Source organism: Aythya ferina, assembly GCF_964211825.1.
Source record: "Aythya ferina genome assembly, chromosome: 25".
Taxonomy (NCBI): domain Eukaryota; kingdom Metazoa; phylum Chordata; class Aves; order Anseriformes; family Anatidae; genus Aythya; species Aythya ferina.
This window is the reverse complement of record NC_140323.1, coordinates 794,927-820,825: the sequence shown is the minus strand read 5'-3', so window position 1 is coordinate 820,825 and position 25,899 is coordinate 794,927. Positions and strand designations below refer to the sequence as shown.

Genomic DNA, 25,899 nt, shown 5'->3' with positions numbered 1-25,899 from the left:
TGATGTTTCCACTTCCCTGTTCTGTGTAGCAGGGCACATGTTGCGACACGATATTTAAAAAAAAGAAAAAAATCACCAAAGCATGAAAATGTGAATGAATCTGGTGACTCTATCAGATATGGGAGTTTGCTGCAGGGATTCTGCTTGAATATTTGGTTATTTTTGGACTCTCTCTCACAACACCTTGCAATGAAACATTTCCAGTATGAGAGCTGGGGGTGAGCCTGCAGAGGGGCTCCACATCGCTCTGACCCTGCTGCAGGTCCGCAGCTGTCTGTGTGAGCTGAACATACCTGGGCTCCTCACCCCTCCTCTAACAGGCAAATACAGGGCACTGCTGAAGCTTTCCTTCCAAAATGGCTTTTTATCGTGGCAGCAGCAGCAGGCAAATGTTGGGTTTCTGGGATAGCTTTGGTGATACGCGACTCTCCGTCGGTTTGGGCAACAAATCTGTGCTTTTGGAGCTTGAAGGAACCCCGAGCTGAGGGACCCAAACGAGGGAAGGGAATCAACCTGCTGCGAGGGAACGCATTCGGCAGCACCCAGCGCGGGATTTAATTACCATGTGCAAAAAGCGCTTGGGTCAGGGCTGCGCGCGCGACTCCTCCAGATGTCAGCGAGCAACTATGCAGCCGAACAGGATGTCAGATTAAGGAGTCTCCGGTGAAACCCGTGCCGAGGCCGGCAGCCGGAGCCAAAAAGGGAGGGCTCTGGGTGGTGCCGAGCACCCGCAGCCGCTCGCCCGCCTCTGCCCTCCCGGGCACGGGGTGCTGGCGTGGCCGCTGCGCCCTGGCAGAGCTGCTCCCGCGGGGCTACGACGCACGCAGCCACCGCGCCCCTCCGGGGCTGAGCACGGTGCTGGGCTGGGCCGTGACCCCAAGCCGGCCCTGCTGCTCCTCCTGCTGCAGCAGCGCCCGGCAGTAAGGAGCTCGCCGTGCTGGGGATGAGTTCGGCTTGGCGTGGCTGCAGGTGAGGAGCTGGCTGCTGCCACGCGTGCCCGGCGAGCCCCGCGCAGCCTTATCTCTGCTGGGAGGGCGAGTTAATGTGTAACCCGGCCCTGTTTGGTTAGCACGGAAAAGTAAAGAGGTCCTGGGATAGGCACGGCCAGGACAAGGATTTGGGCACCGCGGAACGACAGCCATCCTGGTAAAAGAGCCCGACGATCTCTGTTCCTTCTCGCCCTCTGCTTTCTGTCCTTTTCCTGCTGAACGCGGCCGCGGTGAGGAGCTGGGCGCCTCTAACCCCGGGGGGACACGGGGGCTGTGGGAACCCTCACGGCTGCTTTGTTTTGGGAGGAGAAGGGTGGCAGAGCTGTCACACCGAGGTGGCACTGGGGAAGGGACGGGGTGGCCGCAGGAGGTGGGGGGGAGCTGGGGAGACCCAGCGGCTGCTGGTGGCCGTGCTGGTAAAACTCGTACTCGGGACAGCAAAGTCAGCTCGGGGAAGTGCGACGTGCACCCGATTGATTTGGTTAAATAGGAGGAACTGGGACCTGCTGCCATTGCCTCCTCGCTCTTCTTCGTGTTTGGAGCTGGCAGGATGAGACCCTCTGCCAGCAGGTGTAAGGCACGGGGTGGAGCCGCACTGCCTTGGGCAAAAAACCCACCGACGTTCCCAAACATTGCTGCAGAGCTGCGACTGAGCACTCGTAGTAACTCTGGGCTTAAAAGAAAGTGGCCTCTTCACTTAAAGCAATTAGCATTAATTGCTACCCAGCGCCTCTTTGATGTTTGAGGGCTCAGCAAGCTCTGTGGAGGACAGTTAGGGCAGCTGTTGCAAAAGCTGCCCAAACTAGCTTTTATTTCAGATAAAAAGTGGCCTCTTACAAAAGCATTTTTGGTGGGGGAAGAATAAATCACCAGAACCAGCTTTTCAGAGACCACGACTTTTAATTTAAAGGCTCGGTCATTTTCAGTTCGTGGTGGAGCTGTTGTTGTGTGAAAGGCAGGAGCCGTAAAACCCTCTTGAATCCTAAAAACAGATTTTTTTAGGGCTGGCTTCCCTTTCCCCTCTCCTGAGTCAGATGAATGTGTCAGAGCCGTAATCTGCTCGGAGAACCAGCACAGAGCAAAATGAACCTCTTGTTCCTGCACAGATCCCGACGTGCTCTGTGCTGAACTTTGCCTCCTCCTGGTGCCCGCGCTCGGGGCTGGTTTTGCAGCCCCTGCACATGGGTGGGCTCGGGGTGGGGGCTGCCAGCCTCTGCTCCTGCAACATCCTTCGAACGAGAGGTGTTTCTGCTGACACTCCAGCTGCGGGCGTCAAGTTCAAGCAGGACTTTCGCTTCCCTGTGCCCGCTTTGCTCCCTGGGGTTTGTGCGGTGAGGAGGGAAGCAGCGAGGAGCATTGCAGCAATCCTGCGGGTCCCGAGCGAGCAGCTGAGCACCAAGAGGTTGCTGCAAGCAGATTTCTATTTCACATCACAAATGTTTGGGTTCACAGCAAAACCACGCAGCCTGAAAAGCCCCAGACCCACACCACGTCCCTGCTTCCTGACAGCTGAAAGCTGTGACCTTATCCAAATTCAGAGAAATGAGGGTGCTGCTGCTCCAAAACATTGCTTCCTCAAATGCGTCCTGGGCAGTAAACACTGCAGAAGTGAGGCTGAAACACTCGGCTCTTCCTGGGTGGAAGCGTTGGATCTCTCGGGGCGTGGGCGGTGAAATCTGATTTTCGCGGCATATCCCAATTACAAAGGAATTCTTTCAGGGTCCGGCTCTCTCAACAAGGAGCCAGTTCTGCTCGCTTATCGCCAGATCTAAATCCCTGATCCTGCTTCCATAAAAAAAAAAAAAAAAGCAGCAGTGTGCTGCCGTGCGCCACGGCCAGGTTACGGCACAAAGAGCTCCTCTGTCTGCTCCCGCGTGGGACGGGGAGCGCTGGGGGGGGCGTTTGTTTGCTGCTCTCAGCAGCCTCCGCAGCCCAGAGCCCTCCTGGAGGACGGGCGGTGCGAGTGAAGAAAGCCCCTAATTGGCAGCGGTGGCGGTAAATTTTGGAAGATTACAACTTCACGGCTGTAATTATGGCTTCTGTAGGCTGCTCGGCCTTTCTCCCAGGCAGCGAAGCTCTCTTTGCTGGGCGCCCTGTGAAGATAAGCGGCTGGCGTGGGACCCCCGGGGTGGCGTGGCAGGGAGAAACCCCACTCAGCTCGGCATCGCCTTCAGATGGCACTGCTGGTGGGCTGCCTGTGGTATTGGCAAAGCAGGGGACATCAGGGGATGCCAGCACATCGCTGCTGCCCATCGCCTGCCCAAACGCACCCAGGCACCCTCCTGAGAGCTCCGTGGCTATGGAGGGAAGCACGCAGCAGCAGGGCAGCTCCCCTCTGGGAGCAGCCTAAGGACGAGCACCTTTGCACCCTGCAGCCCCCCTGTGCTCCCTGTGGCCCCACAAGCAGCCTCACAGCCTAACACATCTCCTTCCTTCTGCTCCAGCCGGGCTATCCCAGCCTGTGCCGGCCACCACAGCAGCCCGTGACATGCCTGGGAAGGAGCTGGGGCTGGGGATGGCTGGCTGCAACTCCGACAGCTGTGACAGCATGGTCAGCACGGCCTCCAACCACTCGCAGCGGGTAAGTCACCCCATTGCGCCCAGCCCAGGCACAGCTCACTCCTCTCAGCATGAAATTTGGGTCTCATTTCTACTCTCCTCAATTTCTGTTCTGCTCAAAACCTCTCCCTGCAGGTGCTGTGGCAGCGCCCAGGGAGCCCGGTGCCAAGGGCAGCACAAGGGCCCCAGGAATCCCTGCCCCAAAGTGCTCAGAGTCCTGCATGGCAGCGATGGAGCAGACCTCACTGCAGCTCGGATCCCTTGGGGAATAAAACCGAGCTGCAAGAGCTGCCGAAGGGGCAGGGGCGGGTTGTCCTGGCACTGGGCAGGAGGAGCCTGGTGGTTCCTTCATGCAGGGTTACACCAGCTGGAGAACTGGGTCAGAGCAGCTCCAGCAGGGTGACTTCACCTGGAAGAGACACCGAGACTCCTCCCCAGCTGACAGGAGATTGATTTAGGAGTTAAGGCAGGGACGAGCTGGGGTGATGGGTGTAGATGCGCAATTTTTCATTATCTGTTTCTTAAAACTTGTTTGTCTCCAAACACTGATTCCAAGATTGATGGCCTAATTACATCCTGTCTGACTTGGAGCATAATTGATATGTGCTAGTGCAGAGCTCAGTCCCGAACAGGTTTTCCATTTGATGTATGGCAAACCAGAACCAAACCCTCTAAAATTTATTAGGGATGGACAAACTGGTTGCGATATTGCATGGTAAAGGCTTTGGGTAGGTGCCTCTGCAAAACAACTCCACCTGGGACAGCTTACCCCCCAAGCTTGTTGATCTGATGCACTCTCCATCCTTTCCCCCACTCCAGCTGTTTGATGATATATCGTTGTGGTGCCTTCTGACTTGGCACTTCTACAGCGATCGTATCTCACGAGGCTTGAAGTGCAACAATAATTAAGCAGGATCTTGCTGTACGCCTTTCTAGGCTGGGGTACAAATAGGAGAACAAGAGACCACCCTCCCCAGGGAGCCTTCAGTATTTACTACGTTTAGACAAGCTTCTAGGATTCAGCACTGCTGGTCAGTACAGACGCCAGCATCTACAGACCACCCACGGTACCAGCCCTGTCCTATTTCAAAGGAAAACAAAGAACTGAGAGGTGGAGGCCAAGTTTCCAAAATGAGAATAACCTGTCTAATGATGCTCGCAGTAGGGCGATGTAAGAGTGTCCCTGCAGCACCATCCTCATTAGAGGACATTCTCTGGTTGCCTGCAGCTGCTCAGCACCCACCTCTAAATAGTCACTGCCCAAGTCCCAGGGCCAGGACTCGTGCCCCAGGTCTCCCCTGAGCTGCTGGGGCTGCGAATAGAACCCATGTCTCCCATCCTCACCGCCTTGTTCCTTTTCAGAGCGATAACAGCTACGACTACTTGTCTGTGGAAGAGAAGGAGTGCTTGATGTTCTTGGAAGAAACCATCGGCTCGCTGGATGCCGAAGCAGACAGCGGGGTTTCCACCGATGACACCGACTACGCGGAGCCCCCCAGGCCACGGCCCAGGAGAGACGCTGCTGCCCGGGGTGAGCTGGGGATCACGCTCCTACCTGGGGTGCACCTCCTTATCAGGCAGGGAAGGAGCAGGGCCCCGGTTTTATTCACATAAGCAAAAGCCAGCGGGTTTCCATCACTCTGTGGGTGAGAGGAGGCTGCAGGGAGCCATAGGTAGGGCACCAGCTGCCTCTTCCCAGTTGTTGCATGCAGGAGCTGCCAGCAGCTGTCTACGAAGGCAAAGAGCACTGCATCTTCTCCTGTGCTCTGAACACACGTGCCAAGTTAAGGCTCCTCACCACGTGTGCTCTGTCTAACCCGAAGTATCTGACCTTTACAGCCAGAGCACTTTAGCTGGGGTCAGGGTAAACACTGGGTGCAAGCACTCCGTTGTACTGCACTGGTTTAATCGGGCATGGAGTGTTCTGTAGGCAGCAAGATATCCTGCGTCCATGTGCAGAACGGTGCATGACTTCTCCTCTCTCTGCCTAGATTTGGAGAACGGGGCTCCCCCTCCCAGTGCAGGCCAGCAGCGTGCAGCTGAGCAGAGGGGTGGCGAGAGCTCCTCCGGCTCAGCTCCAGCAGCAGTTCCAAGCCCAGGCTACTACAGCCTTCCAAGGAGCATCACTGCAGCGAGTGCACAAAGAGCAAACCAGGCTCCTGATGGCAAAGCAGCTGCACGTGTCGTGGAGGACCCAGCGCCACCGGGTAAAGCTTCCCAGGAGACGGCTGAGGAGGACAGGCTTGGCCAAGGCAACCTGCGAACCCAGGCGAAACCCCTGCTTATCCCCCCTCCAGCTGCCTTCCAGGATGACGTGGTGAGCCATGAACAGCAGCCACAGAGGAGCAGCTTGGATGCAAAGTGGGAAAACACGGAGGAAAGCTGGACACGGGCTGTGCCACCCCGGCCAGCCCCAGAGCACGCGTCTGTCCCCGATCTCACATTGCCACCACACCAGGAGATGGGGAGGGAGAGCGCAGCGCTCCCTCGGGGCCCGCTGGAGCAGCCGGCACCCCAGGAGGCCCCTCAGGACCCTGAAGCCAAACGTGGGCCTCCAACAGCCCCCAAGCCACGCAAACTGCCACCAAACATCATCCTGAAAACCAGCAAAAACAGCCCGGTGCTGCTCGCCACAGAGCCTGGCCAGAAGGTGAAAATCCCCCCTCCGGCACCCGCAGGCTCTCAGCCCGGCTCCACCAGCGATTCCACTGCAGAAAAGGCAAATTCAGGGCAGCTCGACCCCAAGGAGCGGGAGAAAGCCAGGCGGGAGGCGCTGGAGAAGCTGGGGCTGCCCCAGGACCGCGGCGAGCCCCGTGCCCGTCTCGGCCCTGCCCCTGCTCCCCGAGGGACAACGACAGAGAGCACGGCCCCGGCGGGCGCACGGGCGATGCACTTCAAGTCCAACACCCTGGAGCGCTCCGGTGTGGGGCTGGGCAGCTGCATGGCCAGCGCCAAGGAGCCGGGCACCAAGAGCAGCGGCTCCCTGGGCAAGATGTCCTTCATCGAGCGCCTCGCCCCCAGCTTCCTCCGCAGCAGCCGCCCCCGGCCGGTGTCCCTCGGCGCTGGGAAGGACTTCGCGGCTCTGAAGGAGCCCCCCGAGCCGGAGAAGAGCAGCAAGCGCAGATCGCACCCGCTGCAGAGCTTCCCCCGGCCGCCCCGCTCCTGCGTCAGCGTCAAGATTTCCCCCAAGGGAGCCACCGACGAGCACCGGCGCGAGGCGCTGAGGAAGCTCGGCCTGCTGAAGGAGTAAGCGAGACCCCCGGCATGAGGGGCTCGCCCCATGGGGATTTCCTTGGGGTGCGGCCAGCAGAACCTGCTGCCGTGAGCCCAGCACCTCAGGAAGGGGGACATCAGGTCCTGCGGCCCCCAGGGGTGTGCTCTTGCCAAATAAAGCGGTGCCACCTGTACATAAGGTTTTGGACGTAGCAAGGAGCAAGTCATTTAAAGAAGCTGGCAGTCAGAACTTGGATGGGGTGGATTCTCCTGCAATGTCCTTAACGCCTCTGGGGTCTGTTACAGCGGGGAAACTGCGGATTTTGCTTGTTTTAACATGGGTTGCCTCTGGATAAAAGCTCTCTGGGGAGAAGTGCTGGACTCTGCTGCTCACTTTGGGATTTTATGCGGTTTTGGTTTTTGGTTGTTTTGTTTTTTTGTGTTTTTTTTTTTTTTTTTTGTTAAATTAATCAAAAGCCTCCAAGGCCCGAGCGCTCACCTGCCCCATGCATACCCCTCCCCAAAGCCACGACTGCCACACGCAGAACTGCCAGGCTGACGGGAGCTGGAGGCACGCACCAGTGCTCCTCAGACAGTGACTGTGCTCACAGCCGGCCCTGATAACCCTGGGTACACCGCTTAGCAATAAGCCACACACATCAGCGTTCATCACGAAAAGAGAGTTAGGAAGTGACAGATGGTGTTTTGGTGGCAGAACCAGAAACGCTGCCCCAAACCTGAGAGATGCAAATCAGGGAGCACCATCTCATTCCCTTCCAGCTCTCCCCACATCCTTGAGACCCAAAATTTACGCTGTGCACCTTTTATGACAAAGGTGCTTTACTCCTGTAATAAAATTCATGTGATCGTAAAATAACCCCGTGGTACAGATTTACTCCTGTGTGGCAGTCAGAGCTCTGGTGAGCTATGAGCTTTACCCATCAATGTGCCCCCACCCCACCTGCGTCACCTCCTGGCTCTGCAGGGACGTGGCCCATGGTGGTTAACAGCAGCTTGGCTTGAAAGGGCCATTTTATTTTCTTCCCCCCCAAAAAAAAACAAGTCTTTTATGCGACCCTGGTTTTCAGAGCTGGACTTTTAGAAAGAGCCTTTGCCTAATAGAGCAAGTGCCTTTGTTCCTAGCAGGAGATTTAATTTCCAAACTAACGCAGGCTTGTTTTGGAAAGAGGGGCTGACCCGTGGAGGCAACTGCACGAAACAATTTACTGATGTTAATTAACTGCTGGCATTATTAAGATAAAGTTGTAGTCTACCGTTTTCCTAGCTGACCTTGCAGTACAATTACTTTTTAAAGACAGTGTTGTGAATACTAAACAGGCTCATACCACAGAACCCAGAGCTGGGTTTCTAATTCCTCTCTGAACAGGCATAAGCAGAGCTTTGGTTTTGCATGGGAAGGGGGAAAGCATCCCTCTGCACGAGCTGCACCATTTCTGAACCCCATGTAACAGAGGTGTGCACGGGTGGTGGGAAGAGTACAAATTAAAAGCACTGACCCACATCAGGAATCCAAGGAATGCAAGAGAATATCTGATTAGCTGCACTTTACGAAACCAGGGAAATGCTTGTTTGTAGTTAAGCAAATAGCTTAATTAGTTTGGGGCTGGCCAGCAGTAATGCAAACCTAGAGAGGAAGCCAGGAGATGCATGGGCTAAGGTCCAACCGAAAACTCAGTGTTTTGCTCAGTAAACACCATGCTGCAGGGGCCGGGCAGGATTACAGCTCCTTGCAGTGAGAACTGAGCAGGGTGCAGGTCCCATGCACAGCACCTTGGGCACACACAGCTCACAGTAACAGGGGTCAGAGTGAAGGTGTGCTCCGTGAAAATCGGTACCCTTGGCCTTGGGAAAGGAACAAAGAGCCGGGGATGCTCTGCTTTCATGATTTCGGTGCTTGCATCCCAGCTGTCCCACCCCATCCTCCCCAGCCAGCTGCCTGCACACAGGGCTGAGGACACCCCAGCCGGAGAAAAACGGCAGAAAGCACAACTTGGCTTGAGAAAACCCCTCCCAGATATTGCAAAAGGCTCCGCAGGCTGCAGCTGCACCCTCCCTGTAACAGCAGGATCCGTCCCCGTGTCCGCAGCAGGCCCAGCTCCGGGCAGCACCATGCACCCGGTGGCTGCTCTTGCGCAAGGAGTCACACAGCCCGCGGGGATAAACACCTTCCCTTCCCTTCTAAGGGCTGCAAACACACCTCTCCTGTCAATTGCTGTATTTTTGCTCGCAGGATTACATAGCAACGCCTGCTCTCAGCAGGGCTGGCCCAGGGTGAGCGATTACACCCAGAGGACCCAAGGCCAAGAGAAGCACTTCGCCCTGGGAAGAGGCACAGCTCTGGGAGTTCAGAGAAGGGACACCACTCATCCGTGCAGTTGCTTCAATTTATTCCCTTTTGTTTGCATTTCACACCATCTGGGCCACGTGCACAGCTCCTGTAAGCGACCATCGCTCCTGTAACTGACCATCACCCCATGCCATCGGGGCTGAACATAGAATCTTTAAAGCGAGTTTTCTGCCAAGATAGCCAACCAAAACTTCTCCTCTTTCATTTAGGCCATGAAAAGGCCACTCCTTTAAAATCAGTCATTTGCACTTGAAAGTCAAGGGCCTGGGGAGCACAGCACCGGGTGGAAACCTCTCCTGCTGCACCCCGGGAGGCAGCTGCAGCCCCTGGGAGCAGGGCTGGGGGCCAGCATCAGCCACATCAGCCCTGTGCTGGCAGCCTCCCAGGTGATTTCTCCCTCCACACCAGCCAGTAAAGACCACAGGGAGCAGAGATCTCCTGCTCAGATGTAACCCGTAATCCACAGGCTCAAAGGGAAGCTTTACCTCTGCTCCAACCCAGCCCACGCTGCTCAGCAGCAGTCTCCAGGATGAGCTGCTCTGCAGCCAAGTGCCCACAGCATCCCCGCCATCACCTGGTGCACAAGCTGCCCAAACAGCCCCAGTTTGCAGACTGGAAGGAGCCCAAGCAGAGCACTTCGTGTCTCTTTTATAGGGCACTGAGGTCAGGTGCCTGGCTGCTGCCTTCATCAAGCCCAAAGCCTTGCCCAAGCACAGATGGTGTGAGGGGTTGTAGTGATTGCTGCTCTTTGCACATAAATGTGGTCATTTTTAACCTAAAAGTACTGACACAGTGTGCACAGAGACTCAATAACATGATAAAAAGCACTTGGCAGAGCTATGGTGGGTGCTTGGCTTTCTCAAGGTGTCCGGGAGATGAGCAGGAGAAAAGAAAGAACAAAACCAAAATCCACATTCAACCAGACTCCAGATGAGTTCCTGGGCTCCTGTCTGGGTACCTCTGAAAGCAGACTTGGTACCATTTAATTCCGGGCATAATGTTCCTGAGTTGTGTCTGGAAGGTAAAATTACAGCAGACCCTAGACAAAAAAGTAGCCATGAAGAGAGAACGTAATATTAAAAATGTAACATAAAGAGTTGGCAAATGTACCCTCAATGCCTGGATTATGCAGGCTGTGTTTACACAGTGCAACAATCTCAGTAAGGATCCAAAGAAAACACTCAGCTTTGCATTTTGCATGGACTATTTATCCACTTTTTAACTATCAGTCCCACACTGGCTCAGACGTGTCATTTCCATGTCTATGTGAGTCTGTCGAGACCTGCTAGCCCAATTAAAGCGTTCTTGCACACATCTTTCATTACAAAGATCACTTTCAGGAGAAGTGGTTTGTTAAATTCTGGTGGTATCAGGAAGCTGCCTTGTCCCTGCTCTGGTCAGGATGTGACAGTTCAGCCCCAGTGAGCCCCTGCATCTCCCTTGGCAGGACGGTGTGGGTGAACACGCTGCTGCGAGATTTCAGCTCTTTGTTTTCAAATGCCCTTTAGCTTTGAAGTTCAGTAAGAGACAGAATGGGTCGTTATTGTTCCTGACACAGGGGTTTGTGCACAGCGATAACGTATCCGACTTGTTTCAACAGCGCTGCCCTAGCTCCAATTTAATCATTAACTCCCATGGACGCTGCAGAACAAGCAGGGGGTGCTGGGATTTACTGGTAACAGCTCTGAGCACAGGGAGGCTGTGCGGAGATGCTGCCAGAAGCCTCCAACGCTGCTGGTTGGGAGAACACACACCGGGTCCCAGCACGATGCCCATCCGTGTGGCACGGGGCCACTGCTCAGGGGGAAGAGATTTGCTCGCCATCGCGTGCTCATTACAGGAAGGAAGAGAAATTTCCTTCACAGGCGTAGCTCAGAAGAGCAAATTCTGAAAGTCAGTTCTTGTTTAGCAATAGGAGAAGCTGCAAGGCCGTGAAGCAGCCACCATCGGCAGTCCCTGCCTCTTGCTGTGGTCACTGTCACCCTGCCATGGCGTTCTCCTCGCGTCGGGAGTGATGCTCTGAAAATGTCCCTCGCTGCTCCAGAGCTGCTGAATCTGTTTGTTTTTCTGTCTGAAGGAGGTGGAGAGCCCAGCTGTCCAAAAGCTGGGGTCAGCTCGGGACACCCGGGACCTTGCGCAGAGAGCAAGGTGAGCACTCCCGCCCCGGGTGAGCGAGGAAGCAGCTCGGTGCTAGTGCTGCTTGTTAGCACCCCTTCACAGCATCTCTGTCACCGCCAATCTGCCTCCACCCACAATATCTCGCCACCTCACTGCTCTTCAGAGTGACTCAGGACGTGTTACCCGGCCCGACCGGCTCCTCTCGGGAGAGCTCGTCCGACAGCAGCCGCTGCCTTTGATCTCACCAGGAGCTCACCCCGCTGAGCTCCTTCCCAACGCAGCCGTGGCTGCTCCAGCAGCTCCTGCAGTTGAGGTGGGGACAGCTCCCACTACTGGGGCAAACCAGCCCCTATCCACAGGGCTGGGATTCTGCTGCGACTTTGCATATCATAAGTCCTTCTCCTTATCCCCCAGAGGTTGCTCTTTTCTCCCAGTTCCCCAGTGATTCTGCTCGTTTCCATCCGCACGCAGGCTGCAGCACTCCCTGCAGGACATAGCAGCCCCAAGCTGCATTCATTACCTTCCGTAAGGAGCCCATGGGATGCCAGGAATTGGCGACTCACCTGGTGGCAGCAGGTTTTGTCACCCATGGATCTCACCGCGCCCCTGCAGCAGGCTGGCAGCACACAACACCCCAGCACAGACACCCCATGACAGCGACTGCTCCTGGTGCTGAACACCCTCAGGCTGAACAAGGCAGGGAGCAAAGGGAAAAGCCTTAACCCCTCCCGCCCGGCCACACTTTGCTCACACACCTCCCTCCCTTCTCTGTACTGAGGTACAGAAGTGCCCCTTTCTGGACTCGGGGAAATGCAGAAGCGGAGCCAGGTCCCACCCACGTACCCAGAGAGGTCAAGAATTTGCATCCAAATAAAAAAATAATAATACAAAAAATAACTCTCTAGAAGACCTGTTTTCCAAAAAAATGACTCTCTAGAAGAGGTATTTTGCCAGCTGTGGCCTGGAAACTGGGGGTCTCCCTTTTGATGTTACCAGAAGTACCATCGGGCAGAGCAGCTTTCTACCATGCGCTCGGGTCCGGAGGGAGCAGCTCCCGGCACCAATCCTGCGGGCTGGGAGCCCCGACAGCAGCCCCTTAGCCCGGGTTTAAGGGCAGGTGGCAGCGCCGGGACTTTTCTTTGCTCCCGGCATCGTTCCCCGCGGTGCCAGCAAGGTGTCGCCAGGGCGCAGCGGCGACAGCTCCGCGGAGCGACGCGCGGTGGCACTGCGCGCCCGCGGGGAGCGCCGCCCGCCCGGGCACGGCCGGGGACAGCCGGCACCCGTGCGCTCCCCGCACCTGAGCTGTGCTGCGAAGGCGTTTTCAGCCCAGGAGCCCGGAGGCGGCCGCGGCTTTTTGCTGCCGGCAGCGCAAAGCGGGCGCTCCCCCGACCCCCTGCCAGCCCGAGCAAGAAGCTGGGCAGGGACGACCGCACCAAGAGCCGGGGTCTGGCCCCACAGAGGGGACTTGGCCTTTCCCAGCACTACGGGCAGACGAATATTTAGGGAAAGGTAACGAAAGCCAAACATGGAGCAGTTAACCCAGCGCCACAGTTAAAATGAATTATTAACAGGTGTGGAAGTAGGCTTCGTCTTAATGGGGGCAATAAAACAATTGTGAGAGCAACCTTTGAGCATGCCAAGTGCTTCCCGAACTGGGGACACAAATCTGCACCCAGGCCCCTTGGACCTCCTGAGCCCAGGTCTCTGCACCGAGGCTGCAGCTCCTGCAGTGCTTTGGGTCCCAGGGGACACTGGTGCTGTGCAGGGCTCACCAGCTGAGGCAGGCACAATCTCACCCAAACTGTCAGCCAGGTGAGGACAACTGGGGTGACCGGGCTGTTGGAGACCCTCTCAGCCCCAGGATGTTGTTTCCCCAAGGGACAAGAAGCAGCAGCTCAGCTCCCATCCTCAGCTCACCCTTGCAAATCCCACTGTGCCCCACAGAGGTGGCATCAGCTCTGCTCCTCCCTCAGCCCTTGGACACAGACCTGCAGAGGGGTCCCTGGGTGCCGAGGGAAGGAGCTGCACCACAACCCTCCAGCTGCCCCTTCAGCACGGCAGGGGCTCCCCAGAGAGGGCAGCTTGTCGTGGGCTGAACATTTCAGCCACATCTGCTGCATGGATAAATAACACTCAACAGTCCTAGGCGTTTCTTATCAGTTTTATGCATCGCATTTTATTGCTAGTACAAGGGCAATCCGCTTGCTTTGCTAACAATGCGGTAAATAAAAACATCCTTAGAGAGACCAATATCATTGCAGTAAAATCAATATTGTGAGCTGGTTATTGCACAGGTTTGGAACAAAACAACAAAATTTACTGCAATATAAGTAATCATATCATGATAAAGAAAGCAAAACTACTTGATAGAGATATGCCTTCAGCCAGGGAGATTCCAAAGTGCTTCAAACATTGACTCACACAAAACATGATCGCAGCCTTCAAAGCATGCCTGTGTACAAGGAGTGCAGGAGTCGGACCTCTGAACCCTGGCAGCGCTGCACCGGGGCAGACAAAAGCCTTCCAGTAAGTGGTTTCTATCAGCCCCGCTGTGAACGCTCTGAACCACATGCTATTTCTCACACTGCGATATCTTGCAGCCCCTGCAGATATGCAGAGAGGCAGGACCAGCCCAAGGTGTTCTCAGAACTGACACAGGGAGACTTTTTCAACCAACCTTTTTTATTTGAAAGAAAAACAGAGCAAAGTCCCCCCAATAACACAACCATTACCATGCACACCTAGCTTTGAAGTAATGAGCACCACATCTAAGCTTCAGCCAATTAGGATGACTTGGTCAGTGTGGAAGAGGAATTGCATGTGTGCAGGAACGAGCAGCCCTTAGCCACATCTCCAGCCCCTGCAAGGCAAGGAGCATGGCCATTGCCACGTGAACCAAGACTTCGGGCTTTGATTGCACCTCGACAAAGTTCTGGGCTTAGCAAGGAATGACTGTGCATTTCTTGAGGCCCTGCAACCCCCTGACTGCCTGACTTTAAATATGCAATGGTTGAGGCATAGCAAAATGAGAGAGCAGTTAATGACTACAAAATGGCAAGTTACTGAGCGTAAAGGTATTCCTGAGTCTGTGCCTTACTGACACGCTGCTTTGATTTCTCAATGTTGATCTACTTCACTGATTGGCAATTTGGTTCAGTCGGGCTATGTAGCAATGCTCCGATATAATTTTCTTCAATTAACATGATTGTAACTGAAGCTGCCTACCTGGGAATCACAGCAGAAAGACGGCAGTGTTTAGCACTGGAGAGCTGGGCTGGTTTGTGCTTCTTGGGTACCAGGGCCCTGAGCTTCCCAGAGCCAGCTTCTGGCCGCTTCCAGAGCTCCCGGGGTGACTTCTTCAGGCTATTTGAGTGAAGTGAGGACATGGGGTGAACCTGTGGGATGGAGCCCTGCAAGCAGAGATTAGCAGTGCATGGAAAACAAAACAAACCAACCCCACAACCCCTTAAGAAAGAGTCTGAACATTCATTTTATAGAATTGTGAAGGCTGAATAGAGTTTTTCTGGTTATCAAGGTGATGTCCTTGTGGAAGAGGTATCTGAGTATGCTCTGCAGTGCAAAGGAATTACTAGAGGGAAAAAAAAAAAAAAAAAAAAAAAAAAAAGAAGAACAGACCAAAAAACAATCAAACATGTTAGTTAGGCAGGACTTTTATCAACAGGACATCACTTGCTACGTTCTTCCTACTTGGATAATTTTATAACAAACATCGGGGCACAAAACAGCTTTTAATCCTGTATTCGTACAGAGCATAGCACCAGAGGACAGGCATGAGCTGATTACTGCAGTCAGGTTCATTCAAACTGCAGAAGTTTGAGGTAACACACACAAAGTTTGTTCTTTATGTTAAGTTCTGCCTGGGAGCAGTTCCCAGCAATCACATTTCACTGCTAGTGATTAGAAGCAGTCATTTGGTGTTAAATCTTTGCAAGTTTTCTGTAAAACAGGGGAACTCCTCTCAAACTTCACAATTTCTGCTCCTGACCTCTTCATTATTTTTCTTCCATGATGTTACCCACATCACTTGGTGGCTAAAAATGAACATTTTTCAGGTTCCACGTTCAGTACATTGGTGGCACTTCTACCATTGTCTAAGTATTTTGGCCATCTCCAATTTGCTCGGCAAGGCATGCCTGGATTTTAAAAAGGGAATACACTCACTTTTTTCTTAACTCTGGACATCAGTATATTTTAAAAAATAGTTTAACATCAAGAACTGAGCAAAGACCATCTGAGCTGCAAGATACTTCATTAGACTAAATCCAAACCGGAGTGCAGTGCAGGAGAAAACTTCCAGCAGCAGAAGCATCTTAGCCTCAGGTGGGTGATCCTCAATTTGTTCTTAATTTACTATTTACTATTACTATAATGCTATCAGGCAGCATTTTTATGTGCCACTTTGATGGATTTCCCTTACAATGTGCATCAGATCTGATATTTAAGGTGATTATTTCTATAGCAGTAAGTGTAGCGTAAATCATTTATGCTGAAATATATATTTTTTAAGCTGGTGTAACCAATTTTTGTAAGTTATAAATTATATTGGTTTTTTGTTTTTGTTTTTGTTTTTACAAAGAACACACAAAAAAAAAATGAGGTAGATGAGGCAAGTTCTTCTGCAAACCTACACAGGGAGACCCTTTGTCCAGTTAGCGCATAACAGCAGCTAGCTTACTTCAGATGGTAGCAGGGTAGTGGCTTAATCAGATAGGTGAAGAAAACTGTGCATATAAACATTTTCACATAACAGAATTGAATTTAAGTCAGGAAAAAAAAATCCATGCTTCTCAGTAAGGCCTGCTCTTCCAGGATTTATAACTCTGTCTCTCTTTTCACTTTCTGCTGTTACTGGGGTGAGAAATGCCTATTTTGCTGGTTAAAAACAAAACACCCTCTCACCTAAATCCTGAAATTATAAGAATTTAAAATTTAGCTGACAGCTCTGTGTCATCAATAGGAAACCAAGTCCACTCTCCCACATCAGTACTCCCCCTATTGAGGATTTTTCACAACAGACCTCACAGAGAGCACAAAAAAAGCAGCCCAGTAACCCAACAGTGCTGCAAGCACAGACAGGCAGGTGAGAAAGACCTCACTGAAGGTGCTTTATTTTAGCTTCCATCTAATCCATAAGTCATTTGCAACGTGGGCTAGCTGCCTGCACACCAGCCAGCTATCTCCTACCTGCAGCTCCCTGCCAGGGGATGCTGTAAATAACCCCCAAAGCACACATTTCATGCTGAGGGCTGAATGAGCAGGGCTGGCACTCAGCTGAAGTTACTCAAGATAATTGGACCAGCTTTTCTCCTGGAAAAAGTGAAATCTCCTTGTTAGCAGCTTGAAAGCCCTTCATGGTGGTCCTGGAGGGCACGGCTCAGGCTCTTCGCTAACACCCTGCCTGTTGCTGAAGGGTGGGAAACGGAGGAGTGAATGAGTGGGGTTGTGAATTAATTGTCCCTGATCTTTAGAGATTGCAGCTGGGTGATTGTGCAAGTGTGGCACCCACCTCTGAGCGAGGCAAGGAGCTCTGTGGGCTTGCAGACACTTCACATCTCAGTTGTTCGTGGCCTGATGCCAGAATGAATTTAGCACATTCACACCAGCACAGAATTCATCTGCTTAGGAAAACAAGGCTTGTGTGGATGCTAACCTGAACACCAGGATCACAGCAGCTGGGCCAGCTAAATGATGGAACTTCGGCCTCTAGTTGGCAAAACCAGCACCTTCTTCATTAATTTTGGGGTGCTAGGACTTCTCTTCATGTCCCCAGCCCCAAAACAAGGAAAAGAGCAAGGTGCTGGCTCAGCTGTAGTGGTTTATAGTGGAGAAGCTGCCCCACCACAGTGCTTCTGCCTGTGTTGAAAGGGGAAGAGCCCGTTTCTGCTGCCCTGACCCACACTTCCTACCAGCAGCGCGAGAGCTGAGGCCAAGAGCTGGGTGGGAGCCAGGTTTGCAAGCCCAGAGCCCACGGCTGGGGAGGGTCGCAGCTCCAGGAGAGATGCACATCACCCCCAAAGCCAGGCGTAGAGAGAGCATGAGAGCTGCGTGTTCCCTTGTGCCCTGCAGACCAAGGTGGGCAGCAGCTGAAGCGTGGCCCCCGCGGGCACCCAGCCCCAGACACCGCCACCAGCGCTGGCAGCCAGGGCTCAGCTCTGCACCGTGACGGGGAATAAGGCCCACGGTGGCTTTGTGCTTCTGACATTTCCTTGTTCGTATCTCCAAAACGCTTTGAAGTGATCTCAATGTGTTAACAAGCACGAAATAAATCACCTGGTTTGTACCTACCAAGGTTTTAACCATGGTGGGGGTTATGCAAATCTTAAACAAAGAATTTTAGTAGGGAGTCTTTGGGATAAAACTGCAGTAATTAGAAGTCAATTTTTAACCCAGACAAGGAAGTAATTCCTTTCCTAATCAGAGACACTCAAACACCGTTTCTATTCAGATCTGAAAGCAGATAGCAGCAATCTGCCCAAAGATTTTCTGCAGGAAGTTGCAGGGAAGAAAAATAAAAAGGGAGGAAAGATGATTGCAATTCGGTGGGAGGTGTTAAAGGAATGCTGTTGGCATTCCCGAGAGCTGCAGCACGTTTGTTGCACTGGAAGAAAAACAAAATAAATAATAAAATAAAATAAAATAAAATAAAATAAAATAAAATAAAATAAAATAAAATAAAATAGCATGATGCCAGTAGGTCTGGCTGCAGGAGGCTGGCTGCAGGTCCTGGTGAGGTGTTGTGGCTCCTGGTGCTGCTTTGGCAAATGCCACCATGGTCCTCAAACCCCTCCGTGCGTGCCCACCCTCAGCCAGTGCTCACACGCCTGCGGTGCCGGGTCTGCAGAGTGGTCCCTGAGCATTGGCTGCCCTTGAGTGTTCATTACCAGCAATGTCTGAGACCATCCTGCCCAAACAACAGGGGATTAATGCAGGATGGCTACGAGCACTTGTTTTCTTTTTAAAATTCTCTTATCTTGCACTGCGCCATGTCCCGGGGTGGGAGCTGTGAGGGACGTGGGTGGTCTGCGTCAAGGGGGTGCCAGAGACAACCTTGGCAGATCACTGCCACAATCTCTCTTCTGTTTGGTAACAGAGACATCAGCAAAATCCAGCGTCCAAAGTGAGATTTGGAAGTTTGCTGAGCAAACATTTGAGGAAGGTGGACATGGAGGTTCTCCTTCTCTTTGTAGCTTTGCTGCAAGGTGAGTCGCCAAGAAACCCTCCAGCCACCTACCATGAGAACAGACAAATCTGGAGGTGCAGGGGACAGGGGCACAGCTCCTGTTAAATCCCTGCTAGCAGCAGCCAACCCCGGCTGCAGAATGGGGCCGGGTCAAACCCTGCTGGCACGGGCTCGGCCCCGGGCAGGACCCCGCTGCTCCACACTTCATGCGGCCGCCTGCGCAACGCCACTGCAGGGGGAAGAAAGCTGCCAGAGCGGGCAGTCTGCAAACACCAAAGGTCAGCGCTGGCTGTTTGCTGTTGACTGCTGCCCCTGACACTTCACTCCGGGCAGGAGGGTCAGGGCTGGTGGGAGCTCTGCCCTCGGAGGAGCTGGACACCCTGCTCTGGAGGGTTTCCCCACCTGCACAGTTCGTAATGGGGCAGTCAAGGAAAGTAAAATATCGTGTCCAAAATGAACATTGGCCTTTCGGAGCCAGGTATCACACCAGTGCTGCTCAGAGCCCCCCACTGACACGAAGGCATAGGGCTGATTTTGCCAGGGGAGAACCTGCCTGTCTCTAACAAACTTCTGTTTCCTTCTTTCCCCACAAAGAGCCGGTCTCGAGTACCTTGTTTGGGCCCCGGTTTCTGACAGGCACAGTTGGCGGGTCGGTCACCCACCAGTGCTTCTACTCAATCACATCCAGCAACAAGCACGACAGAAAATACTGGTGTAAAAAAGCAAGCGATGGAGTTTGCTACACCATCGTTTCCACAACTGGCTACGTCTCCAAAGGCCACATGGGCCGGGTGTCCCTCGAGGACATCCCCCAGAACGGCACCTTCATGGTGACGATGATGGAGCTGGAGAGCAGCGACACGGGGACCTACCGCTGCGGCATCGGCAGCACCAACAAGGACCTCTACGTCAGCCTGAACCTGACGGTTTCAGAAGGTATGGCAGCTGGAACAGGGATAAAGGGTGACCCAGTCCAAGTTTGGTACCCAGTTTTTCTGCCCTTTGCTATTAAGCACTCGGGAATAAACCCCCAGGTGTGACTGTGAGCAGCTGCTGACCCACACAAAGGGGACCACCATGCCTGGCTGTGTGTGACAGCACCCACCCGCTCTCTCCCCACAGACCTGGGTGCTCCAAGGCTGGCCGAGCTGCTCCACGGGGAGCTCCGTGGCTCCGTCACCGTCTCCTGTCCTCCTGGGGACAGCCGCAATGGCACAAAGAGGTTCTGGTGCAAAGTGGGGAGCACCGGCTGCACTCTCATCGCCGACACCCATGGCTATGTGGCGAAGAGCTACGAAGGACGAATCTTTATCACCCCTCAGGACAGCTCTGGAGTATTCAAAGTGCAGATAAATGATTTAAGAAAGAAAGATACGGGGCTGTACAGGTGTGGGACGGGCAGGCTGGGTGGCCAGGACAGCCTGCAGGACGTGGCTCTGCAGGTGACCACAGGTAGGATAGGGCACTGATTCCCTGGGGGCTCCTCATGGCCTCTGAGCAGGGCACAAAATGCTAATTAATCCACATTAATGCTGATGGCTTATCCCAACCTGCAGCCTCCTCCCGGCCCAGGAGCCCGAAGTTCCTGAGCGGCACGGTGGGAGGCTCGCTGTCGGTGAGGTGCCACCACGACCCCCAGGGCAGCTACGAGACGAAGTATCTGTGCAGGTGGAAGGCGGCCAGCTGCTCCCTGCTGGTGGACCTGGACGGCTTCGTGCACGAGTCCTACGAAGGGCGCATACGGATCGCCAGCAGCGACCAGGAGAAGGGGACGTACACCGTGGTGATGGGCCCCCTGAGAGAGGACGACGCGGGGTGGTACTGGTGTGGGGCCAGAAGCGGGCACACGGAGCACACGTCTGCTGTGAAGCTGCTCATCCAGAAGGGTAGGCCACGGGGCAGCTAGGAGCACTATAATCCCTTTGGGTTTTTTTAATCATTCTTCCCCCTACTCCTTCATGGGCACAAGAGTAGGTTTTGCTTTGCTCTGTGCATAAACGTCACAGCGCCATGAGAAAATTCTGCTCTACATTTTGCCTTATGAGCAGGTATTGGCAAGTAACCGAGAGGATGGCAAAGTTTGTAAAGGTGGGGCTGCAAGCTGAGCTTTCAGCAGGAACTTGGTTTGTTTGAATTATATTATTGATTATTTATGAAGCAAAACCCAGCATATGACAACCTGAGCACAGCGTGTGCACCGTGGAGACAAATGCTTTGCGCTGCAGACAAGCTGAGCGTTACCTTACAGCTTTAGAGACTGCAGCACATAAATACATAGGTCCATGTCACTGCTCAGCTGTCAAAGACAGAAGTAGTGGGGTGGAAGAAAGAATTTTTGCCAAGTATTAATGGTTTTTCATTAGCACTCCCAAATTGCTTTCCATAATATAAATGCTAGAGTTTGGTCATATCATGCTGCATACCTTTTCCATCAACTGCAAGGTGAAATGCACAAACTTTTGGTAAATCTAGAATGTTCTCTGCAAAAAGATGGGTATTCAAGCCTGAAAATCATTTTCTTTGCAGGAACCTGCACTTCACAAAACCCAGAAACATACACTCTTGTGAACCCCATTTTGCCATCCAGCCTGGCAGCCTACAGCACGCCAACACAGAGGAGCACTGCGGGCACTGCGTACACTGCAGGCGCCACGTACACTGCAGGCACCGCGTACACTGCAGGCACCAAGTACACTGCAGGCACCGCGTACACTGCAGGCACCAAGTACACTGCAGGCACCGCGTACACTGCAGGCACCAAGTACACTGCAGGCACCAAGTACACTGCAGGCACCGCGTACACTGCAGGCACCAAGTACACTGCAGGCACTGCGTACACTGCAGGCACCAAGTACACTGCAGGCACCACGGGCACCACGGGCACCCAGCTGCCCACTGCCCCCCCTGGCACTTCGGTGACCTCCCGCAGCAGCATCTATCACAAGAGGTAAGCTCACGGACACTTTTCTCCGAGACACAAATTTGGTGGTTTGCACCCGTCTGCCCAATTCCCCTGGCCTCTACTTAGGTTGTGCAGAGGTTGCAAATTATAAACTCTGATAGAAAATAGGTGTAATTAGAAAAGCAGATGGCAAGCTTATCTCATGTCCATCTGTGGAGAGGATCTTTGAACTGGTCTCGAAATCTTCTGGTGCTGGTCAGTCCTGTAGATCAGCTGCCAGAGTCAACAGATGTGCTCCTGTCTGTTTTCCTTTGGTTAGTGTGGAGACAGGACATTAGGAAACATTAGGCTTGAGCAATAATGCTGGCAAATCAGTGGCTGCTACATACTTCATGGCGCACCTCATCCCAGTCATCATGGGCAGCCAGTACCCAGTGCAGTGTTTGGGTGCTCTGCATTGCATAAGGACCTATCTTTGGACATGATTAATCGAAAAGCTGTGAGCTATTTTGGCCAGTTATTATTCCATGGGACTTCTCTAAAAACGCCATGCCGCTCACCCTGGAGCCAGTTTGCCCCTGGTGATTTTAACTCTGGGTTTCCTGTTAGCCAGTACGGCTGCGAGCAGCCCTTAGACCCTTCACCCCGGCTATGGCCACCATCCAGTACCAGGTAAAGTGATTTGCATAGCTGGCAGAGATGTATCAGATATTGCAGTATCAGTCATAACTGAAGAAATACCACAGTCCACAAATCCAGCTCAATGTCCCGAGCAGCCCCTCTGCACGCTTGCGTCTGCCCCCCCAGCATGAAAAGCGCTGTCTCTACAACCCTGTTCTCCCCATCCACTGCCTCCCCCAACCACATTTAGCTACCATCCAGCCAGCAGGAGCATGCTACCTACCTACCTTAAGTCACGCTCTTGTATAAAGGGTCGGATTTTGCACCGTTCCTGGCAAAGCTCTATCCGCATGTTGAGCTCTGATAGCGTTTATGGCATTTTCACAAGGAGATGGCACGTAGACACCCTGCAACAGCATGACAGCCTCCAAAAACTTGCAAAGAAAGAGTCTGAACCTTGCTTGGGAGTTTGTATGATGAAAAAAGCACATTTTCCTCTTGGAGGGGATAATTCATCAGGCAGCATAAGCCCCACATGGCTGAGCAGAGGTAGCTGTAGAAATTACTTCCTCATAAGCCAAGCTCCAGATCAAACAATTTCATTTCTGCTTGATTTTGTTGACTGTTCTCCTTTGATTCAGTCTGTTTATAACTCTTTTGTGCTCTTTGGTGTAAAATCTACAGCCTCCATTCAACCACCCGGTCTTTAACGCGAAATCCAATTTAATTCCGACGGTTCATCTTTCCAGCTCATCGGGTGAATCACACCTGCTCCCAGTTGTGCTGTCGGCTCTGCTTTTGCTGATTTTCATCACTATCGCTATTCTCGTCCTTGCCAAAATAAAGCTTCAAAAGGAGACTGGTAAGTCGGCCAGGCACCACCTTTTGGGTTGCAGCTGATCCTTTTGCAAGGGCTTGGCTCTTGCCAGAGTGTGACTCACTGACGATTTCTGCCTCGAGAGACACGCATCCATTTTGCTGGCGGTGTGACCGAGGTGGGTTTTAATATGCTTAAATGAAAAGCAAAGGAAGGAAACAGAATTTGTGGAGATCTACCAAAAGCGTGGCTGTTTTTTGTGCATTGGACAAACAGTTTTACAGCTCCAAGAGTGCTCGGAAATCCTGAGCATAAAGGGCAGGGACCTGTGCTGTGCGAGCAGCTGTGAGCCGGGCAGCTCCGCGGGGCCGAATCCAGCCCATTCAGTGCACAGCTGAAAAAGACATACCCAAAACTCTTTGTTAAAAACTGTCAAAAAACTATACATATACATTATTCTACAACATGCTGTGTCTCTGGTTAGAAATTTAGGGCCAAAAACCTTCAGTGGGAACAATGGTGAATAAAAATACAATTATTTACAAGAACGAAACCGGGAAACAATGAGACTAATCCAATGTCTGTTACAACATGCTCATAAATGTAAATAGGCTTTAGAGGAGCTTTTGCCTTCCATTGCAAGCATATTTTTTTTGTTAAGGACAAGAAAGAAGCACCCTGGGACATGCAGAAGCTGTGCTGGTTCAGGCTGGTCTAAACCCCGCGAAAGAGAAAATGGAGGAAACTGGGAGCCCAACTGAAGCGAACGGATGCAAGACAGACTCAAGCAAATGTCGGTGGGTGTTTTCTGAAACTGGTGCTGCAAATGTTGGCTCCCTTGGTAGAAGAGAGTAAAACCATATTTTAGGCAGAGTATCTGCCACTGAACGTGTAAAATGTCTCCACGGGATAGACGTTGGGTTTGCAGTCCAGGAATTGCAACCCTGCAATCCAGGATAGATGATTGGATGTGGAACTGTTGTTCTTATTCCTTACCAACAGACATTGAGCCATAGATTTCAAAATAATTTGATTTAATCCTTTATGAGCTTTATAAATTTATTATAGCATTGATGATAACTTATTGCCTACACATAGTAAGCATGTTATCACTCTTCCTGCTTGCTTGTTCCAACAAAATCTGATTACTTGGAACCTCTTGCAGTATTACACAGAAGCAATTCTTGTTCATTATGTTGCAATCATATTCTTTTTTTTTTTTTTTTTGCCTTACATCTGCAGGATAATCTATGCTATCCTTGGAAGGTTCAGGAGGACCAGCTTATGCGTAAGTGTCTGTCTTCTGGCAAAATATGAAAGCAGTGGGGCTGTCATGGAGCTAATCTTCAGCAAGAATCTCTTACAGAAAACACCTGGGAAGATAATTTAAAATATCCACAATTCATAGAAACTCGTATCAGTGAAATGCATTCTCCTCCATTAAAAAAAATAATCAGTTGGTGTAATAGTAGTTCAAAAACTTTGGCTTAACTGCCCTCTTAAATGGAGTATGAGGGTGGATTCCAGAAGTCCCCTCCCACCCCGTGCTTTTTTTTTAAAAAAAAAAAAAAAATAGTTTGTGTTCTCAGGACTTCCTGAAATATCAGACCCATTTAAAATACCTGGTTAGGCATAAAAACAAACACCATTAAAAATATTGCAGAGGCAATACCAGGGTAACAGCTTTTCTTCTGTTTTTACAGGGATCCTGTGAGGAAAAAAACACTTTTCAGCACAATTGATCAAGACTTGAGGAAAATAAGGCAGATCCCCCTGCTGTCAATCCGCTCCATACATAAGACCAGAGCTTCTTTATCAAAAGCTGAGGCATCGCAATAAACCCCAAAGCACACAGCACCATATTTTCCTTGCTCCCCATTCAGAAGCTGAGTATCCCGTGCAGCAGGTCCAAATCTGAATCACTGCAGGCTGCCCAAATGTCACTTGTTTGTGGTTTGTAGAGAATTAAACAAGGCATCTAACCAAGCTACTCCTGTGTGCAGCCCTTAATGCCTCTTGTAGCAGCTGAGCTTCCTGGTGGGAAGGAAGCTCAGACCAAACCAGTAGCTTTGGTTTGCATGCTCAGATTACATCCCATGCTGTAAACTGCGCTTTGGCTCCTCCAAAAAAGCAAGGTAGGGGTTGTTTGTTTTCTGGAGATGCCAAAGTGCTGTGGAACCTGTGACTTGGCAGAAGGACATTTCCTTGTCTGTTAAAGCAAGTAAATATATTTGCGTAATTCCATCTTGTTTGGAGACAATGGATCAGTTTTACCAGAAACTTCAAGGGCGAAGACAGTGGCTTGCTTAAAGAAACTGTTAATCCCCACCTGGGACTACCTCTTCTTGCCCGAGATTCACAAGTGGCTGCAGGTCCCCATGGGCTGGTTTCTGTCAGGGCTTCTTCCTCTGCTCACGGCCACGCCGCCTTCCTTGGTGCTTCTGCACATCTCGGGGCAAACTGCAGGGCCAGAGCAGCCGGGTGGGGAACTCCCTGGCATCCAAAAGGGAAAGGCGCCCTCAGGAATGGGAGCTGTAGGAAAGGCAAACACACCTGTGTTTATCATGGCCAGTTGCAACTCCATGCCCAGGAACTCAAGCCAGCCATGCCAGCAGCAGCCAGAGGAGCAGTGGTGGGATGGACACGGCTTGCAAAGGGACGGGTGTTATTCCTGCCAGGGAGAGTGACCACGGCTGGACCCGATCCCAGACCCCACAGAGCACCCCGTGTGGGTTCGGGCACGGCCGTGCTCACCACGGCAGCTCCTGCCCTGCCGCAATGGCTGAGCTTTCCTGCGGAGGAGCTCGGCACCCTCGGCGAGAGGAAAGGTGCTTCCAGATGGCTGTAGGGTCTGACAAGCTGTAAGATGTCCCAGCCCCAGGTCAGGATCCCACCTGCTCTCATCTAGGGCAGGATTGCCCAGAGGTGCCGTCCTGCTTGAACTCCTCAGCTTTCCCTACGCGTAGAGGAGAAAAGCTTCATGTGACCCCCCCAAGTTAAATGAAATGGTTGCTTTTGAATCATTAGTACAAGGATTAGTACAGGATAGCAAAGCAACAAAGCTGAAGATGGCAGCAGAGCACCTGCAGATTTTTCATTTTGAAGAATTTG

The 25,899-nt window shown here is 52.3% G+C and overlaps 2 protein-coding genes and 1 long non-coding RNA gene across 6 annotated transcripts; 2 read left to right on the top strand and 1 right to left on the bottom strand.

Annotated features, from left to right (window-relative positions):
- The first annotated feature begins 729 nt into the window (after positions 1 to 729).
- LOC311423721 (specifically androgen-regulated gene protein) lies at positions 730 to 7,134 on the top strand. Of its 3 annotated transcripts, none has more exons than XM_084498089.1 (4): positions 730 to 969; positions 3,434 to 3,570; positions 4,911 to 5,079; positions 5,540 to 7,134. In XM_084498089.1, the coding sequence occupies exons 2-4, from the start codon at positions 3,478 to 3,480 to the stop codon at positions 6,796 to 6,798; spliced, it is 1,521 nt and encodes a 506-aa protein (XP_084354215.1). In that variant the 5' UTR covers positions 730 to 969; positions 3,434 to 3,477; the 3' UTR covers positions 6,799 to 7,134. The 3 variants fall into 3 exon arrangements, with proteins under 3 accessions (XP_084354215.1, XP_084354213.1, XP_084354214.1); XM_084498087.1 differs by having other exon boundaries at positions 730 to 1,146; XM_084498088.1 differs by having other exon boundaries at positions 730 to 1,219.
- LOC311423722 lies at positions 6,261 to 12,396 on the bottom strand. The gene is made up of 2 exons (XR_014685804.1): positions 11,811 to 12,396; positions 6,261 to 11,731 (listed from the first exon to the last, which is right to left on the bottom strand). It is a non-coding gene; the product is annotated as an uncharacterized lncRNA (long non-coding RNA).
- A 2,441-nt stretch (positions 12,397 to 14,837) lies between these two features.
- Positions 14,838 to 24,774, top strand: LOC311423593 (polymeric immunoglobulin receptor-like). Of its 2 annotated transcripts, XM_084497811.1 has the most exons (10): positions 14,893 to 15,588; positions 18,359 to 18,467; positions 19,043 to 19,384; positions 19,571 to 19,900; positions 20,005 to 20,334; positions 20,975 to 21,395; positions 22,721 to 22,833; positions 23,450 to 23,585; positions 24,031 to 24,076; positions 24,492 to 24,774. In XM_084497811.1, exons 2-10 carry the CDS (start codon positions 18,431 to 18,433, stop codon positions 24,528 to 24,530), a joined length of 1,794 nt encoding a protein of 597 aa, XP_084353937.1. In that variant the 5' UTR covers positions 14,893 to 15,588; positions 18,359 to 18,430; the 3' UTR covers positions 24,531 to 24,774. The 2 variants fall into 2 exon arrangements, with proteins under 2 accessions (XP_084353936.1, XP_084353937.1); XM_084497810.1 differs by lacking the exon at positions 24,492 to 24,774 and having other exon boundaries at positions 14,838 to 15,588; positions 24,031 to 24,457.
- The last annotated feature ends 1,125 nt before the right edge of the window (positions 24,775 to 25,899 follow it).

Coding starts and splice junctions, on each gene's coding strand:
- LOC311423721 (XM_084498089.1), top strand. CDS start 3,478: ATGCCTGGGAAGGAGCTGGGGCTGGGGATGGCTGGCTGCAACTCCGAC. Junction 3,571..4,910: donor CCTCCAACCACTCGCAGCGG/GTAAGTCACCCC, acceptor GTTCCTTTTCAG/AGCGATAACAGCTACGACTA. Junction 5,080..5,539: donor GAGAGACGCTGCTGCCCGGG/GTGAGCTGGGGA, acceptor CTCTCTGCCTAG/ATTTGGAGAACGGGGCTCCC.
- LOC311423593 (XM_084497810.1), top strand. CDS start 18,431: ATGGAGGTTCTCCTTCTCTTTGTAGCTTTGCTGCAAG. Junction 18,468..19,042: donor CTTTGTAGCTTTGCTGCAAG/GTGAGTCGCCAA, acceptor TTCCCCACAAAG/AGCCGGTCTCGAGTACCTTG. Junction 23,586..24,030: donor ACAGACTCAAGCAAATGTCG/GTGGGTGTTTTC, acceptor TTACATCTGCAG/GATAATCTATGCTATCCTTG.